The sequence below is a fragment of the Colletotrichum fructicola genome, assembly GCF_000319635.2.
Source record: "Colletotrichum fructicola Nara gc5 chromosome Unknown KSG_Nara_v1_contig05, whole genome shotgun sequence".
Lineage (NCBI taxonomy): Eukaryota > Fungi > Ascomycota > Sordariomycetes > Glomerellales > Glomerellaceae > Colletotrichum > Colletotrichum fructicola.
In genome coordinates this window covers 345,467-362,810 of record NW_027094055.1, presented here as the reverse complement: position 1 = coordinate 362,810, position 17,344 = coordinate 345,467, and the positions used below count along the sequence as shown (strand labels likewise).

The 17,344-nt window shown below is 54.4% G+C and overlaps 5 protein-coding genes across 5 annotated transcripts; 2 read left to right on the top strand and 3 right to left on the bottom strand.

Annotated features, from left to right (window-relative positions):
• Positions 1 to 1,536: 1,536 nt before the first annotated feature.
• On the bottom strand, positions 1,537 to 4,282 carry UGT80B1-4 (Sterol 3-beta-glucosyltransferase UGT80B1; the record flags this gene model as incomplete). The annotated part of the gene is made up of 6 exons (XM_032034895.1): positions 1,537 to 2,434; positions 2,489 to 2,839; positions 2,893 to 3,256; positions 3,304 to 3,464; positions 3,514 to 4,144; positions 4,198 to 4,282. The coding sequence occupies 6 exons, from the start codon at positions 4,280 to 4,282 to the stop codon at positions 1,537 to 1,539; spliced, it is 2,490 nt and encodes an 829-aa protein (XP_031885890.1).
• A 582-nt stretch (positions 4,283 to 4,864) lies between these two features.
• CGGC5_v008774 (uncharacterized protein) lies at positions 4,865 to 5,386 on the bottom strand (the record flags this gene model as incomplete). Its single annotated transcript, XM_032034896.1, has 1 exon — positions 4,865 to 5,386. One exon carries the CDS (start codon positions 5,384 to 5,386, stop codon positions 4,865 to 4,867), a length of 522 nt encoding a protein of 173 aa, XP_031885889.1.
• Positions 5,387 to 6,318: 932 nt separating this feature from the next.
• Positions 6,319 to 8,197, top strand: CGGC5_v008773 (FAD-linked oxidoreductase ZEB1; the record flags this gene model as incomplete). The annotated part of the gene is made up of 2 exons (XM_032034898.1): positions 6,319 to 6,800; positions 6,853 to 8,197. 2 exons carry the CDS (start codon positions 6,319 to 6,321, stop codon positions 8,195 to 8,197), a joined length of 1,827 nt encoding a protein of 608 aa, XP_031885935.1.
• A 131-nt stretch (positions 8,198 to 8,328) lies between these two features.
• Positions 8,329 to 9,564, bottom strand: CGGC5_v008772 (Uncharacterized protein; the record flags this gene model as incomplete). The annotated part of the gene is made up of 2 exons (XM_032034899.1): positions 8,329 to 9,505; positions 9,557 to 9,564. 2 exons carry the CDS (start codon positions 9,562 to 9,564, stop codon positions 8,329 to 8,331), a joined length of 1,185 nt encoding a protein of 394 aa, XP_031885936.1.
• An 814-nt stretch (positions 9,565 to 10,378) lies between these two features.
• Positions 10,379 to 12,766, top strand: sec18 (Vesicular-fusion protein sec18; the record flags this gene model as incomplete). Its single annotated transcript, XM_032034900.1, has 3 exons — positions 10,379 to 10,431; positions 10,494 to 11,338; positions 11,391 to 12,766. The coding sequence occupies 3 exons, from the start codon at positions 10,379 to 10,381 to the stop codon at positions 12,764 to 12,766; spliced, it is 2,274 nt and encodes a 757-aa protein (XP_031885937.1).
• Between the last annotated feature and the right edge of the window lie 4,578 nt (positions 12,767 to 17,344).

The following is a 17,344-nucleotide window of genomic DNA, read 5'->3' as shown; positions in this document are numbered from 1 at the left end:
AAAACATTCATCTCTGTGTCATGACATTCGGAGCCCTGTCGCCTCCTCGATGCGACCCGCCAATCACCATTGCTTTTCGGTGCCGAGTTCCGCCAAGGGAGGGCACGGCAAAATCGGATGATATCATGGAACCACACGCCGAGAATGAATGCCACCCTACGGCCATCATTTGCTCCGTCCCGGCTCCAAAGGCATCGTGACAAACCCCGCGCCGTTCTCGGCTGCCCAGATGCCATGCCATGGTCAATCTTCCTCGCAACTCCGAGGACTACCGGCATGGATGACTTCACTGTCAATCCCCCAAAGCCTCACTACTGCAATGCGCCTCCTCCCGACCGCATCCGCCTCACACTCGCTCCCACGCTCCCAGCGTCAACTGTGCCAAATTCCAAAGTCTCTTGGCTCGCTTACTCGCCCCGCTTTACTTACCGACCGCTGCGGCGCCCAGCTTCTTAGGCAACACCATTGAGACCACCAGCCTCCGGGTCGGCCAATGCTCGCCGGCGCCCGGTCTCCACACTGCCGAATGTGGCTGTAGCGTCTCGCCGGCACGCCAACACGCGTGACCCGACACTGCCTGCCAATATTTGCGCCCGACAGACCTCGGAGAGGGCTTTTTGTCTTTGACAATCCCAATCTCCAACACCAAACAGCTGTTGACATCATCTCTCAAGGGCCTCAATTCTACATCCCGGCTGATCACCAGGGCGATCAGGAGTGCCACATGGTGCCAAATGCAATTCTGGCTTAATCTATGTTATGCTGTTCTCAACACGTTCTCCCCGGGTTTTGGTCACATGGCTCCGCTTCAGTCACTGAAGATGTCCACGAAACGGCATTCTGAGTTCCGCAGTCGACACGTGGCTCAAATTTTACAGACACTGTGGCAATGAATTACCTTTTCGAAGAATTCTAGAGTTCTTTCCCTCTCGAAAAGAACAGGTACCCGTGGGAGAGCTCTCTTCGCATCAAATTCCAATCAGCTGATGCAGCGGATGCCAAGCACATGGAACCCACTCGTCGAATCCTTCCAGAAGCCTTCCAGTTCCGCCACCCCTGCGCCCCTCCGCATCCAACCACACAACACCGTCATCCTGGACCTCGTTGAAGCCTGGAGTTCCACCATCTCCATCAGGCACTGCAGATCCTCACTCTCACATGGATCTTTTACACGGCCACGGCCACGACCGCGGCCAATACCAGCGCCTTCCAACTGACGTTCCCTCTCGCAACCCTGCCGGCTCGCGTTCCACCATCTCGGCCGAGCCGCTCACACAGATCGTGGGGATCACTAGGCTAAGCCACGACCAAAGTTCCAAATAAGAGGAGTTTCACCCTTCTAGGAATCTTTCTGGAAACGCTGAAATGCATTAAATATGGAGCTAAGCTCGAATGATGATGACGTTGTCGGAGAATATCGCAATTGAGTTGCTGATAACCTAGCGCTGCATACTGCAGTGCCCCTGAATCCTACCAGCGCCGATGCTACCAAGAAAGAGAAGCCTTCTAATACCAACAAGGCAGACAGGACACACATTACCCGCCTCTCGCCCCACGTAGACCGTCAAAGTCCTCGACAATGGCGGCATGGTCCATTTTCCACGTTGGGCTCATCGACACCATCCAATCACCTTCCAGTAGCTTCTCGTCCTCGATGCTTCTTCGCGTCTTGTCGTTCGTGGCAGACCATATGCTTCGGTAAATCCCCTGAGCAGGGTAGGTCACGAGGCCGAACGTGGCTGCCGTGCTCTTCGTGACAAGGCTCACGACGCCCTTGCCCAACCCCTTGACGGCTCCGGCTGCGCCCTGCTCCTTTTTGCCAGTGTAAGTGTGCACGAAGATGTCCGTAAACCCGCCCTTCATGTCGTGACAGAAGGTCTTGCCGGCGACGGACACCCCGCTGCGAAAGTCCTCCACAGCGTCATGCTTCTTCACGGTATCTCCGTAAAGGTTTGGGACATTTCTGAGACCCTCCGTGACGGCGAGCGGGATGTCCACGAATAGACCCTTCGTCGCATTGCCCGCGAGCTTTCCAACACCGTTCGCTGCTGCTACTGCCATGGCCCCCGGCTTGCTGGAGGACTTGTCTCCTCGAGATGAGGATGACGCCGGGCGACTCATGGGTTTGAGGTCTCCGCCCTCTGGAACGCCTACGCCTGGCAGAGGAAGCATCGCGAACGCCGGTGCTTGACTGTGTCTGCGAATATTTTCGGCATCGGCTTCGGCCTTTTTGTCCAGCTCGCCGTTCGACGGTCGACCAGGCACCGCCAGCTTATCATTAGACTCGCTGCCTCGCTTGTATTCTTCAAACGGCTTGACAATGATGTCTGCCGTGGCGCCGGCCATCTTGACTATCGTCGAGATTGAAGCCGCGGATAGTGCCGTCAGGGGGTCCCATCTCTGGTTCTCGATATTCGTCGGTTTCGACCGGTATCTGGTCCGAAAATATCAGCGGAGAACTTGCAAAAAGGGGATTGCCGATGCTCACGACTTGAGCTGCTTCCTCTCCACCTTGCCATTCTTCACCAAGATCGAAGCAATCGGCCGGCACATCTTGACCTGCTTCTTCCCCCTGCCGTACATGAGGGCCGCAGGCTGGTCGGGGAAGAAGTCGCACTGCATCTTTGGCTGCGGTAGGTGCTTGTGAAACGAATCGACTGCAGATTGCACGCCGTTCTCTTTCTCCATGGACTCGGCGAGCTGCCTTGCGGCCGTCACGGCGTCTGGGGATAGACAGTATCGAATCGCGTGAATGAGTTTCTGCGAGGTGAGGGAACGGTAAGGAATCGGATCTGGGCCGGCGCCAGCCTTGGCTATGACGGCGCCCCAGAACGGTTGACTGTGATTCAGATGTCAGTCTAGATGTTGTCATCTCAGCAAGGGCTTACTCACTCTCCAAAAAACGGCACGATGGTCGTCGGCTTCCCGTATCGCAAACCGCATGCTGTGGTGCCAGCCCCTCCGTGATGAACCACCGCCGCAACTTGCTGGAAGAGCCACTCGTGCGGACAGTCACCCACATAAAACACGTCTGAAGACTCTTCTCCCGTCAAGTTACTCCATCCACGCGAAATGATGGCTCTGACGCCAGTCGCCTTGATAGCGCTGAGAACCATGGTCATCAGGCCCTCAATTCCCCCAACAACGATGCTGCCGAATCCGACGTATATAGGCGGGGGGCCAGCCCTTAGGAAGGCTTCGAGGTCTGTGTCTGGTGTATACGGTGCCGGATCTCGAAAAAAGAAGCCACTGATGTCTATGCGACGGTTAGTTGAGTGGCAGTACGAGCTAAGGCAGACAAACCTATGTGCGAACCCCAATCGCTGGGTTTCGGAACAAGTGATGGCGACCAGCAATAGGTGAACGGAACTTGCAGAACCTCCAGCAGGCGATGGCCTTCTGTCGAGGGGACCGGCTCCAAGCCTAGTGATGCAACTCTCCACGCGTTGACCAAATCTCCCAATCTATCCATGGTCAGCGGCCAGAACATAATCGAAAGCCACGCAAACCCACCCCTGCCACGTCAAGAACTCCACAGCAGCGTACGACGCAAAGTTTGTGCTCTTCTTATCCTCCTTCGAGTACCCCACGTTCGCCAGCGGGTGCGGAAACGCCTTGGTGCTGCTCCACGGCATCGTAAACATCAGGTGCACCGGGATTCCGAGCGCCTGGGCACAATGCACATGCGCGAAGCTCGGCGGGTTGGCGATGATGGCGTCGGCCACGAAGGGCACGTTGGTCAGCGGGTCCGGGTGGACGCAGGAGCGCCAGAAGCCGTCGAGCATCTCGGTGTACATGTCGCGCTTCCGCTGGATGATGCCGGCGCGGATCTGGGACACTTTCGGGATCAGAGAAGGGGACTCGACCATATAGGCCATCAGGTCGGCGGGGTCGCCGCCCACGGGGAAGAATTCGAGGTTCGGGTTGGCGAGTACGAAGGAGGAGAATTGGGGGTGCGTTGCGATGCGGACGCGGTGGCCTGATTTGAGGAGGGTGGCGGCGAGAGCGAGGAAGGGCTGGACGTCGCCGCGGGATCCTACCACTTGGATCACGATGTTCAAGGGCATTGGAAACATTTTTTGAGGGGTGTATTCCGGGGTGTAGGCGGGTGGTGTTTGGGGTGGTTGGGATGTTGAGGGTTCATCTGGATGATTAGTTTTTCTTTTGGAGAAGGTCAGGCTGGGTCATGAGCGTTACCTTCGATGTAGAGGTCCTCCAGGCCGTAGGCTGAAGCCTTTGATGCCCGGGAAGAGTCAAATGTTTCTCTGTCTTGGTTGCCCATAGCGGCTATCACGTGTGAGATTGGTATGAGAAGGTTTGCCAGGGCAGAGAAGGGATGGAGGGTGGGAGGACAGCGGCAATGTCCATACTTAAGCATACGGTGACATGCCAGCCCACAGAGGGGCCGACACAGCTGCCGCCCTGCCCTGACAAGCAGGGAAGCCGGCTCTACTTAGCCTGCGGCTGTCACAAATACGAGATCCGCGCTTGAGTACGCAGCCCTGGGGTGCTCGGGATGCCCGTGGAGTCTGGTTGGCCCAACCCTGCCAGGCTGAGGTGGTGGCTCTGCCAGAAGTGTCCCATTTGTTGAGCGGGTTGCCTGTTTGGAGTCGCTGTGTTTGCCCGGACAGAATAGAGGCGTGAAAATTTTCGCTCCGTGCCTCCAAACACCCGAAAATACCCCTATTCACAACTGTGCTGTTGGAAAAATTTCGATTATGATTGTATTAGGGAACTCAAGAAGTCGCCCCTTTTCATAGTCTATCTATTACTGCTGCGTGGTGCCCGAGTCTATCTTCCGCTCGTTTCTGGCTAAAGTCTGTCCCAAACTCCAGGATCTAGTATTACAATGATGACTCAAATCTCAAGCATTCTGAGAGTCTCTGCTCTGAAGCTCCTCCGAGTTGGTCTTGTTCCTCTCCGGCACTGTCCTGGTAAACTTCCTAGACGCGCAGCACCAGGCGCAGCCGTGAACAGCGTTGAAGAGGTACAACACCATAAGCACGCCCGCGATCCACGATCCCGCTGTCAATCTTGATTTCGCTCCGCCGGTGACTTCTTTTCCTTCTCCTGTTGTTATGACGTCCGAGGCCGAAATGCCGGCGAGTGCGGCCCAGAGGATGGCGAGGACAAAGTCCCAGACGCACCAGACTGCGTGAGTGACTGTCGCAATAACGTGATACGCGCAGGTCAGAATCGACAGGACTGCCGGGACGAGGGCAAAGATCCAATCCGTGCGACCGATTTCCGGGGACTGATCCCAAGAGGCGAGGGTCGCGGCGTAGAGGCCGATGATGACGATGGAGAGGATGAATTGGAGGATTCGGAGCGTTGCGCGGACTGCGAGGCCAAAGGGGCCTGCAAGGTCCCAGTAGTCTCTGATCATGATTTTTTGTTGTTTGGAAGAACTTTGTGTGGTTGGATGGCAAAAGATGTAGTGGTATTGGTGGGGGATGTGGGAGTTGATTTCAGGGGAGGAGACTGGAGGTGGATGCAGGATGAGCTAGGCCTCGGTAGTCCTTCCAGAAGAAGGTTTTTGAATTTGAGGAGAAGGAGAAGATGGAGAAGAAGGTGTAGAAGGACAAGTAAAGAAAAATCAATCGCAAGAGTCTTCAGCCGTCTGAGAACGTGTAAGTCGTCAACAGGGGCTTCCGACTCGCGCAGTCCAACCAATCGCATAATTTTCGTATTGAATACGAATATTCGTCGTATCTGATGACGGTCTCGTCCCCACCGCCCCTGCTTAGCCTCAGCCTTTTGCCTCTCTCTTTTTTATTCATGTCATTGCGAAAAGCATGGTCGTCTCGAAAAGATCCATATCTTAGTCAAGGGTTCCTGCAGATGGCTGGCGCGGTGGATGGTTGAGTGGCTCGCATCTGCCGGGACATTGCCGAACGGACCCCAACTACGGATGACCCTCGCCCGGATGGACTCAACCAAACACTTACGGAGAATATTCCGTTTTGGTCGCCTGGAATTTTTTATACGAGTCTCTTGGTGTTGTTACCTAGTGACTTAAAGACCGATGCCGGTCCAAAGGGAGCCTCGGCATGCTTCCCCATTGTTTATAGCATAGCCCAGCAAACGTCACCCCGGTGTTGTGAATCGAGCACGAGATTGAGCTGAGGGGCGGTATGAGATTATTACCCCAGAGCCGCTGAGCCTCATTGCTAAGCGAACGAGAGTCGTCGGGTTCGAATACGAATATTCAGTGCAGGAACGGACGAGGTCTAGGAATATAAAATGTGTCACTAGAAATCATGAACTACCTTACAGAGGCACAGCACACGCTCCTTACTTCTTTGGGATAGATTAACCATGGCAAGCTCTGCCGTAGTTTCGTTCTTTACACTCTTGTCTGCCGTTGGCGGTGTTTCTGCGCAGCAATCCTGCAAGGTCACGCCGTTGGATGCCGCTTGGCCGTCCAACGCCGAATGGGCTGCTCTGAACACCACCATCAGCGGTGCCCTCATCAAGACTATCCCGGTTGCTTCTTCCTGTTACTCTGGGAATCCCTTTGGTTCCTCGGAGGCATGCGAAGATGTCGAAAAGGGGTGGGCGAGCTCTGATTTCCACGCCGCCTTCCCCGAATCAATCGATTACCCCCTTTACGCCAACAACTCGTGTCTTCCTCCTGGGGCGACGGGGTACTCAGCCGCCCAAGGTTGCGAGCTGGGTGGTCTGCCAGAGTACGTTGTGAATGGCACCACGGAGGAGCAAGTCGCGGCTGCCATGAGCTGGGCTAGCAAGCGGAACATTCGCATCGTGATCAAGGGAACCGGCCACGACCTCAACGGACGGTACGTCTCTCTCTTCTGATCTCTAGCAGACTATTATTGACGATACGAATAGCTCTTCTGGCGCCTACTCGCTGTCTATCTGGACTCCCAACTTCAACAAGCTCGAGTTCCAACCCGAGTGGATAAACCCCGCCGACAACACTACCGAAGTCGCCATGATCGTTGGCGCTGGTAATAATTGGGGTTCCGCCACTCGCGGCGCGGCAAAGTACGACAAGGTTCTCGTCGGTGGCACCGTCGAGTCCGTAGGAACGGGAGGCCAGATCCAAGGAGGCGGACACGGGCCCCTTTCCAGCACCTTCGGACTCGCGGCGGACCAGATTCTGCAGGCTCGTGTGGTTACAACAGAGGGTCAGATTCTCGTTGCCAACGACGCCCAGAACCAGGACCTCCTCTTCGCCGTCCGCGGAGGCGGAGGCGGTCAGTACGGTCTCGTTACGGAGTACGTCCTCAAGGCTCACACTCCTCCCGGCAACGTCGTTTCCCTCAGCATCGCTCTATCCACAGATAAGAACGACACTGCCGCCAAGGAAGCGACCTGGCGCAGTTTCGCGGTCCTCCTAGCGAGCATCCCTGATCTGATGGATGCGGGCTTGACCGGGTCCGCACTCTTCAGTACCGATGCCCTGACAAACGCTTCGCTCGCCGCCAATGTCACGCATAAGGTCTCGGGCTCGCTGGGATCCTTCGCGTACAACACCACCGCCGAGAAGATGACTTCACTCCTAGAACCCGTCAGAGACCGTATGCTCGCTGCAGGAGGAGGCAATGGCTCCGTCTCAGTCACGCTGGGCGAGCCCTCTGTGCAGCCTGACTTCATCAGCCTCTTCGAATCCGTCAACGGAGCGTCCAGCGCGGCGGGAGCCTATAGCTTGATGACCAGCCGCCTCCTGGGCCGCAAACACCTTAGTGATATCGAGCAGCCCACCTTGGTCTCGTACTTGAAGCAGGTTATGCAGACTCAGAACCCAACGGGCGGAGGCATGATGGTCATCGGGCTCCAGGGTGGCTCCGGGCCGCGCAACGTGCCGGAGAAGATGCGCGGCGCCGTGAACCCCGTGTGGCGATCGACCTACATCCACATGATGAGTTATGGAGCGTCAATTGACACCACTAACGCTTCGCCACAGGAGGCGCTCGATGTTGCGGCCAAGTGGTTGGAGGAGACCAAGGAGCCTATTTGGAGGGAGTGGGCGCCTGGTTCGGGGTCTTATATGAACGAAGCCAACGCGTTCAATAGTCAGTTCAAAGAAGACTTTTACGGCGAAAGCTATGATCGTCTTCTTGAGGTCAAGCGCAAGTATGATCCGACGGAGAGCCTTTTCGTTTTGGCTGGAGTTGGGAGCGACGCGTGGAAGTACGACCTCGACAGCGGCAAGCTTTGCAAGACGGCCTGAATTTTGCAAAGAATGATGTTTCTTGGGCAAATCTGATGCTGCTCTTGAACGATAGAGATTGGTGCTGGGTATATAAATTCGCTTCAGTGTACAAGTTATTGAAATAGTTTCGAGCAACGCCGGTATCGTCTTCAGTCGTCACTTCGTTTCTTGTAATCTCTCGACCTGTCATCCCCTGCCGTCGAATCGTCTCTTCTTCGACCGTCGTCACGGCGTCTGGAGGCTGAATCCTTCTCATGTCGCTCCCTGTGTCTTGAGTGGCCCCTCTCATCGCGGCTTCTATCTCTGTGATGAGACTTTTCGCGCCCTTTCCCTTCTTCGCCATGTCTGCTGCTCCTCTCATCTCGGTGACGATCATCACCACGATGCTTGTCGCGGTCGCCCGTGGATCTGTGATGGTCGCGTTGACGGTGTTCACTGTCGCCATTTTCCCTGCCGCGATGACGATGTTCCCTGTCGTCCCTGCTACTCTCACGCTCCTGTCGCTCCGAGCGCCTTCTGTGATCCCTCTTTTCCCTTTCGTGCCTCTCCTTTCGCTTCTCCTCCCTACGAAGCTGTTCGAGATCCCTTTGCCGCTCGGCCTCGACTTTCTGCCTCTCCTTCTTCACCTCTCGGACCTTGGCGGCACCTCTTTTCATCATCGCCAGTGGGTCACTAGCTACGATCCTATCGGCATCCCGCTTCTTCCGCCCTGGGTCCTCGTTTCCAAAGGCATCTTTACCTGGTGGTTCCGACTCGGCGAGCTCCGCTCTCGACCCAGAGTTCGCGTACCAGGCAGCTCCCAGGCCGTCCTTACCTGCCGCATTGGAGAAGCGCATGGTGTACTGGTCCTCGAACTCCTTCTTCTTCCTTGCGGCCTCCTTCTCGGCCTCTTCGTTCTTGAGGTGCCGGCCCTGCTTGCGCTCCTCACCAAATAGGTCAATGTGCCCCATGCGGTCGACGATGGGCGCGGAGCTCATCGACTTACGCAGCGTGTCATTGGCTGCCTGCACCACATCGGAGCGCTCTTTCGCGACGCGTAACTCGAAGTCGGTGTCGTCTTCACCAGCGCGCTTGCGCTTCTTCCGCTCTCTGGGACGGCCTTCCCCGTCGCGGTCTCTGGCTCTGGGCTCCGAGTCATCGGCCTCAGCCGGTGGCAACGGGGGTGGCACCTCGCCGCGGAGGATAGCTAGACGGCGCTCAGCATCGATCTCCTGCATGCGCTGCTCCTCAGCCTCCTCCTTGGCCTTTGCGGCGGCCTCATCGCGACGGACGCGGGCGATGTTGTCTGTATTGTAGACGTTCCAGGACTTTTTACCCAGCAAATGGCTAGAAAGAGTTAGCTTATACGATCGGTTTGAGAGATATGTGCCGGCTTACAGAGGCATGATTAAATATTTCCTATGTCCGATGAGATGACATGGTGCAGCTGTGAAGATTGAATCAATCAAAGCTGTCTACGGCGTTCCAGTGACGTCCAGGCAGATCAGCGTAACAGAGGGCAGGCTTAGCGCGCTGGGCGGCATTAGTCAGGCAGTCCCTGAGTGCCTTGGTGGGGTTATTCAGCTGCAGGACGGGACACAGCTGCGGCTGCCCCACTCAAGCTTCGTCTCGTCCCCCATCAGCCCAGCTGAAGACACCGCTGTGACATGCGCGTGTTCCAGCTTTTCCAGTGCGCTGAGGACACGTTCCACCACTGCAAAAAGAGACCGTCAAGGGAACTCAAATGGATATGTTCGACATGTTCTCAGTAGGCAGCACGATTGAAAGAAGTACGTGTTTGAAGGCAAACTGAACACATCTACAAACCAGAAGTCAGCCACAGTACACGTAACCTTCAGCAGGTACCTTCCAGAGACAGATCTCTCACCTTACCCAACCGATCCCTCCATCAGGCCCCACCCTTTCTCCAAAGAAGCCATGATTCCCGCCTTCCCATTGGCCAGACCCGTCGCATCGGCGACTGTCATTGGCCCTCCTTCCGGGGGGGTGTCTGACGTCTGTTCGAAGTTGGACCTGGACCAGATGGACATAAAGCACTCCGCCACTCCTACACCTCAACATCCTTCGACAATCCTATAACAACACCCGTTCGTTCGTTTCGTTGACGACTTCCGACTGCGCGGGCAACGAAGGACGAGAAAACAAGCAGACAACCCTTCCCTCACACCCAGACCAGTATCGACACCGCCAGCACGAAGCATGGCGTTCGTGCCGAAGAAGGTAGCTGAGCAGGAGCTCATCTACGCCAATGTGTGAGTACACGGGAAGCCTCTTCTGTCTTTGGTGGCCCTACTAACGTTTGCCGGAACCACAGCGTCGGAGTCAGCTACAGAGACTTTGCTCCCCGCAAAGAAGTCGCCGAATGCGACGTAGTCCTCCGCGTCCAAGATCCCATCCGACGATCCGTCTCCGAGTACGTTGTCAGAGCCTGGCCCCGACCCGACATCGAGTCTGGCGCCGTTTGTCTTTCCAACCACCAGAGGCAGTGGCTGAAGATCGCTCTCACCGACCGTTTCGATGCCGAACCCTTCAATGCCGCCCAGCGAGGTGTTCCGCCCTTGCTGGCCATGGACCTTGAGCTGTCCTGGGCCTCTGCCAAGATCGACCCCAACTACATGTTCAACTACCAGCGCATCCAGAACCTGGTCTACCAACAGTTCATCAGCTTTATTGTGGCCCCGGGACAGCCCTTCCTTGCAGACATCGAGTCCCGGAAGATCATGATGACCGTCAAGTCCGTTACCCTGCCTGGCCGCAGCAAGGCCGACGCCCCAATTACCACGAGCGACCCCCGAGCTCGCGGAATCATCACCCAGGAGACCATGATGAGCCTCTTCAAGGACTCCAACTCTCCCATGAAGCTCGAGGTTGCCGATCACCAGCAGCATTCCGAGCCCATCATCTCCCCCGACTTCAAGTTTGAGGATATGGGTATCGGTGGTCTTCATGACGAGTTCTCCACCATTTTCCGCAGAGCTTTTGCTTCGCGCGTCTTCCCTCCGGCTCTTGTCCAGAAGCTTGGCATTCAGCACGTCAAGGGTATCCTGCTGTATGGTCCCCCGGGAACGGGAAAGACGCTTATTGCCAGACAAATCGGCAAGATGCTAAACGCCCGCGAGCCAAAGATTATCAACGGTCCCGAAGTTCTCAACAAGTTTGGTGAGTTTTGATTGACTCTGGTGGTTTGATCATGGTGCTGACTACAGTACAGTCGGTCAGTCTGAAGAAAACATCAGAAAGATGTTTGCGGATGCCGAGAAGGAGTACAAGGAGAAGGGTGACCAGAGTGGACTTCACATCATTATCTTCGACGAGTTGGACGCTGTCTGCAAACAGAGAGGTTCCGGCGCTGGAGGCGGCACTGGCGTTGGTGACAGTGTGGTTAACCAGCTTCTTACCAAGCTCGACGGTGTGGACCAGCTTAACAACATTCTCCTCATCGGTATGACCAACAGAAAGGACATGATCGACGAGGCTCTTCTGCGTCCGGGTCGTCTGGAGGTTCAGCTCGAGATCAGCTTGCCGAATGAGGAGGGCCGCAAGGAGATTTTCATGATTCACACAGCAAAGATGCGCGACAACAACATTATGGACCCCAACGTCAATCTCGATTCCCTGGCGGCCCAAACAAAGAACTACTCTGGTGCCGAGATTTCTGGTGTCGTAAAGGCTGCGACGTCGTTCGCCTTCAACCGACACACTGAAGTCGGCAACAGCGCCAAGATGAAGGGAGACGTCGCATCAATGAAGATTACCATGGGAGACTTCGAAAACGCCTTGACGGAAGTGAGGCCTGCGTACGGCGTTTCTGAGGATGAGCTGTCTAATGCTTTGGCCATGGGCATTCTCCACTACAACGAAAATATTCCGGCAATTATTCGCACCATCAAGGGCTATATCGATACCGTCAAGGAGTCAGACGTCCTCACAAGGATACCAGTACTTCTCCACGGTCCTCCCGAGTCAGGAAAGACTGCGTTGGCAGCCCACACTGCCTCGATGTCGGACTTCCCCTTCGTCAAGCTAGTTTCTCCCCAGCATTTGACCGCTTACCGAGACGAGTTTGGAAAGAAGGATTACCTGACCAAGGTTTTCACGGACGCTTACAAGTCAGAAAAGAGTATCGTCATTCTAGACAACTTTGAGCAGTTGATCGAGTGGAACCCCATTGGACCTCGTTTCTCCAACTCCATTTTGGACCGAATCATCTCCCTGATCCAGACTCAGCCACCAAAGGGGCGTCGTATTCTCGTTATGGTCACCACGTCGGAGCGTTTCGTCCTTGGAAACTTGGGTATCCTGAAGCACTTCCGTCGTCAAGTGCCTGTACCTGCCATCTCTGACGTCCGCGAGCTCGCACAAGTGATGGGACAAACTCGCAAGTTCCACTCGAGCGACATCCAGCAACTCATTTCCAACCTGCAAAACGATACCAGGTCAGACAAGGTTGGACTGGGTATCAAGACTATCCTCGAGTCAATCGAAGAATCGAAGATCGAGGCTGCATCGGAAGGTATCAACATGCTGGACAGTCTGGCCGCAAAACTTTCTTCGGCCATTTCCTCCAACGCTTTGGACGCGCAGTAAAAGGGCTGTTTCGTTGTTTATGAGTTAGAGTAGAAACACAGAAATAGAGAGGGCGGAAAAGAACCCTAATGTTTCCAGTTTCAAAGACGAAGCTCCCAATCAAGGGAGCACCGTGAATCAGGCATTCTGCGTATCTCAGTTTGTGATGTCGTCGATGTTTACCCATACTAACTCTCCCCTGCGTTTAAGAGGGATGACTATTGAGGAGTCATACCTGTCTGTGCCATTGAATGAAGTGGTGTTGAAGTACCATCGAGGCTACATTTCGACTGCGCTTCCACGGTGCTACTTTACCCGGTAAACATCCCTATCTCCATTCTGTTTTCATAGACTAACTGCACGCATTATAGCACACCCAGAATTGCTGTGAAGGAAGGAGAAAGGGGGAGCGATGAAAAGGATTGAACGTGGCGCTTTGAAGTTGGACATAAGAGTGCCCCTTAATAAGCATTGTTTTATTCATAGCTCCAAAGTTTATAGACAGGATAGAGCGCCGTCGTCTTGTCTCATCATGTCAAGTTACGAACCATGACGTGTCTTTGACGTGAGGCCGCCTGTTCATCATGCTACAGGCCACATGGGATGCTGCAGTTGGTTGAAGAGATGGTCTTGAGACTCAGGCTTGGAAGCAATGATACTCAGAACTACTATCGTGGTGGCTCAGGTATCAAGACAAGAAACAAGTCGTTTTAGGCATACAATTACCTGATTTTTACAATGAGCAGAAACCTCAACCAAAGCAAAATCGCTATGGTTGTGTCGTCTTTCAAGGATGGCCAAACCCCGCTGAACGAGGAAGATGACATAGTGAACTAATTGTCATCGTCAGTTGTATGACGTTCCGAGTCCCTCATTATGCTCTGGGTCTTATTCTTCTCGCAAATGAATCTAAAACCAGTTGGATCATGTACACTCATAGTGTCTCTCCCATACCAGAAAGTCAAGGTCGGGGACCTCTTACAAGAACACTACCAGTGCGTGTCGAAGGCCCCTATCGAATAGTAGTCCAGTTCAGACAGTTATCCCCGTAGAAGTTTGGAATGGTGGGAAAAGCACTTACTTCCTGCAAAAACACATGAGATATCGACGAGTCAGCATCCAGTTCGTGTAATGCCATTTTTTCGGCGTAGCTGCCTACGAGATGAGAATAGCGGGCGATAAAGTACCGACAATCTGGCTGAGAAGATTAGCACAGTCTATTATAAAGACAGCACGTAGGCAAAGGCCCTAACGCGATGTACACTTTCGTATACGAGGGGAGAGAAGACGGCGGACAGAAGCATTGAGTCTCGTGCCAGGAGGAAAGTCTACCGGTATGTAGGTCCTAAGTCAATCAAACCTTCAACAGACGCCTCAGATCTCTCATACCGGCTCTTTGGCCAACATCATGCCTTCCCGAACAGCTGGAACATTCACGACGCTAGCCACGATTATTTACTCAAGTACCAGTTCATTGCCTGGTAGGAGAATCTGGGGCCGATCTGTTGAATCGGGTCCTCTGTGCAGATACAACTCGTGCCTGGAGATATGAGGCGAATTAGCCCCCCTGAACCAATATAAATGGAAGCAAAGGGCCGCTAGTACCCCCCCTTGAGACTTCACACCAATATAACTATATCTCGCTCTTCTCGCCTGTAGAGTTTAGACCTTGATCCGCGCCGTGAATTGTTGAACAGGACGCCTGAGGGCTGGAAGCTCCGTTGATTAGTATCAGACCGGCTAGACGGTGATCCGTGGCAGGCTATTCGCCCGTATAAGGACGCAGAAAAGCCTCAGGATAGAGCCAACTAAACAAAGGTCCGGCGTCAGCATGCTCAGTTGCCACAGGGCTCTTGGTCACAGTGCCCGATATTGACCTGCTCGATAGCCCTTAACGGAATTGGAGAGTCCTGTTACATGATTCCCGGCTTACAGCAAAGACACAGGCTCCTGACTGGTTTAAATAGAAAAGACAGCGATAGGACATTCTCTGTATCCTATTAGTCGAGTGCCGAGAGTATAGCCAACCCTTTGTGGTCATCCATCCAGGGCTTGAGGTTGTCATGCCGGTAGCCGTAATCAGTACAAAAGATCAATACCGACTCAAACCAGAGTCTAGCAATAACGGCGTCCAGTTGCGTGAACTTTGGAACGGACACGGCCAGCCGGAGAAAGAAAGGTTGCCCAAGGAGATGTCTGTGGCGAACTGTCCTGTTCGAATAGACTCAATTCACACTCGCTTGGCTCTATCAGTCATGGACGCGTATGCGGTCGAGAATAAGATAGCGATGATGGAAAACACATCAGGTTTCTGGAATCCTGTCCGAAGGCGAACCTCGATGTGGTTAGCTTGCCAAAGACACATGAGACTGCAACTGACGGTCCCACAGGATCCAATGTGATCTCGAAAAACGTCCCATTTGCGGTGCTTCCTTTTTGGTTCCTTCTGACTTATGTAATTATACAGGCATTCGGTGTTCATAGTGTTGCCCTTCACAACAACCATAAGTACGTTTGACATCTCGCGCTGGTATCACGAGCCTGTGGACTCGTCTCCATGACGAGTTCATACGACGCTGCAAACAGACAGCCTTTAAAAGGGCATGACACAGAGAAGCTCTCATTGGAAAAGGCAAAAAAGCAGTGGAAAGAGCCATCGTCATGGTGACTGGGGTCATCACGATGATCAATGTCCAATTTCCACCATAACCCAACGAATTCCGGTGTTGTTTCAACGACACAGCAGATAGGCTTGAGGAATAAGCACTCCGATAGTCGAGAAGCGGTACAGGACGACAGACGTCAGTCATATCTTTGGCTGTGATAGTTGACGGTCGATTGTCGTTTCTACATCTTGCGCGGCATCGTAGTGTTCTATCCGTACTTACTGAAGTACAACCCATCGGTGAGAAGAGTTACATCAATGGTGCCCTTTGAGTCTACCATGCTAGACTAGACTTGAATGAAGGTAGCAGGCCAGATTCAATCGCGAGGTCTGACGATGCTGAGACCCGCCTTGAACTCGAAACAACGACGAGACCTCAAACAACTATCCGCATCTTGCATCCGAACATCTCGGCATCTGAACCAGTCATTCTCCCATGAGGTCGAGATCATCGACAGCCCCGTTTTCGCAGAGTCTAGACAGGACCCTTGCACCCCAAGCGGAAGGTCCCAGTACGCAAGCGTGCCATCGCTCATGCACGGCAGACCCGCAACAGCCGCCAGCATGACCTCTGAGTGCCCGGGAAAGGGCGCAAGACACACAAGCGGTGAGCCGTAAAAAGCGTGCAACTCGCGGCTAATCCATCACACTAGGGAAACATACACGACAACCTTAAACCGTCTTCGCAACGTCGTCGACTCGCAGAAGCGCGCCCCATCTATTTGATTTCGGCTCTTATTACGGCGTATGCAGGTTGTGCCCACCACGAGGACTTACCACAGGGTGGAGCGCTTCTGGTGAGCATACCTGCAATCATCTGGCCTTGCATATGTGATGCCGGCAATGAGCAGGCCGTTGAGACAAGGCGGGTTCAGCGCAGGGCCGGGTCAAAGCGCGCGTGCAGATGGATGGATGCGCCGCTTAGGCCGTCGCCGCCGGCCGGAAACGAGTTGTGTGATTTGCTCGAATGTCGTCGACTCCGGCCGGGTCTCGAATAGACTCGTCGGCCCTTGACGTTATTAAAGCGATCTGCCGGCGAATATAGGTGTCAATATCAACCCGCTCGACCTTCAGCAACCCCGAATTAGTTTCCTGACAGGTCTCGTTTAGAGTTTTCAGCGGCGGGGGACCCGTCCTTGACAGACAGACAGAAAGCAAGGCACGCGGCATATAGGCCCCAATCAATCCAGCGGGCGGCAGATTGACGCATCCCATGCTTCGGCTCGCGTGGTTAGCAAGGCCTCCATTCCGCGGTGGCTGTTGCGTGCCATTCGCTGTAACGGTGACCAGGGCAGAGACAAGACCGCCCGCCACATTCTCCCGCCACGGTTGCCACGACGGTGGGCCGCTGGACCAATATTCGAGATTGATATAAGATCTTAGATGGACGAGATAAAGGAAAGACGGTGTGGTTGTGTGACTGGCATCAGCACATTCTCGCTCACACGTGCGTTTACCCCGCGGCTGGCTGATACTTTCGCGATACCCCCACCTGTCATCGCAGAGGGCGGGTGTTGCGTCTGTTGCTACCACTCAGCTGCAGTCTGCCGGGATGGAGAATGTCACCGTGAGAGCGACTGGTCAGTCAGTGGTAGGGTCGGAGTGCTGAAGAAACGGTACGGCCGCGCTTGTCGTTCGGATAGTGACCGACGGGCGACAGCAGACGGAGCAACTTGTGTGCAGCATGCAGGAGAAAGCTTTGGGCAAGGGATTTCTGTCCATGTTTTGGTCAGGGAAGCAACGCGAAGACCCGCGTCCAGTACTTGTGGTTGCAAGCCGCACCAGTGACAGGATCACTCAGCGGAGCGTACTTTGTTCTTGCGGCAATTGTGGTCCTGAGAAATAGGTTTCTGTCGGTGCTGCCCCTGCCGACAGGCTTCACAGATGAGATTGGGCCACTGCTCGTAGGCGAGCGCCAGGGCATATCCAGGATA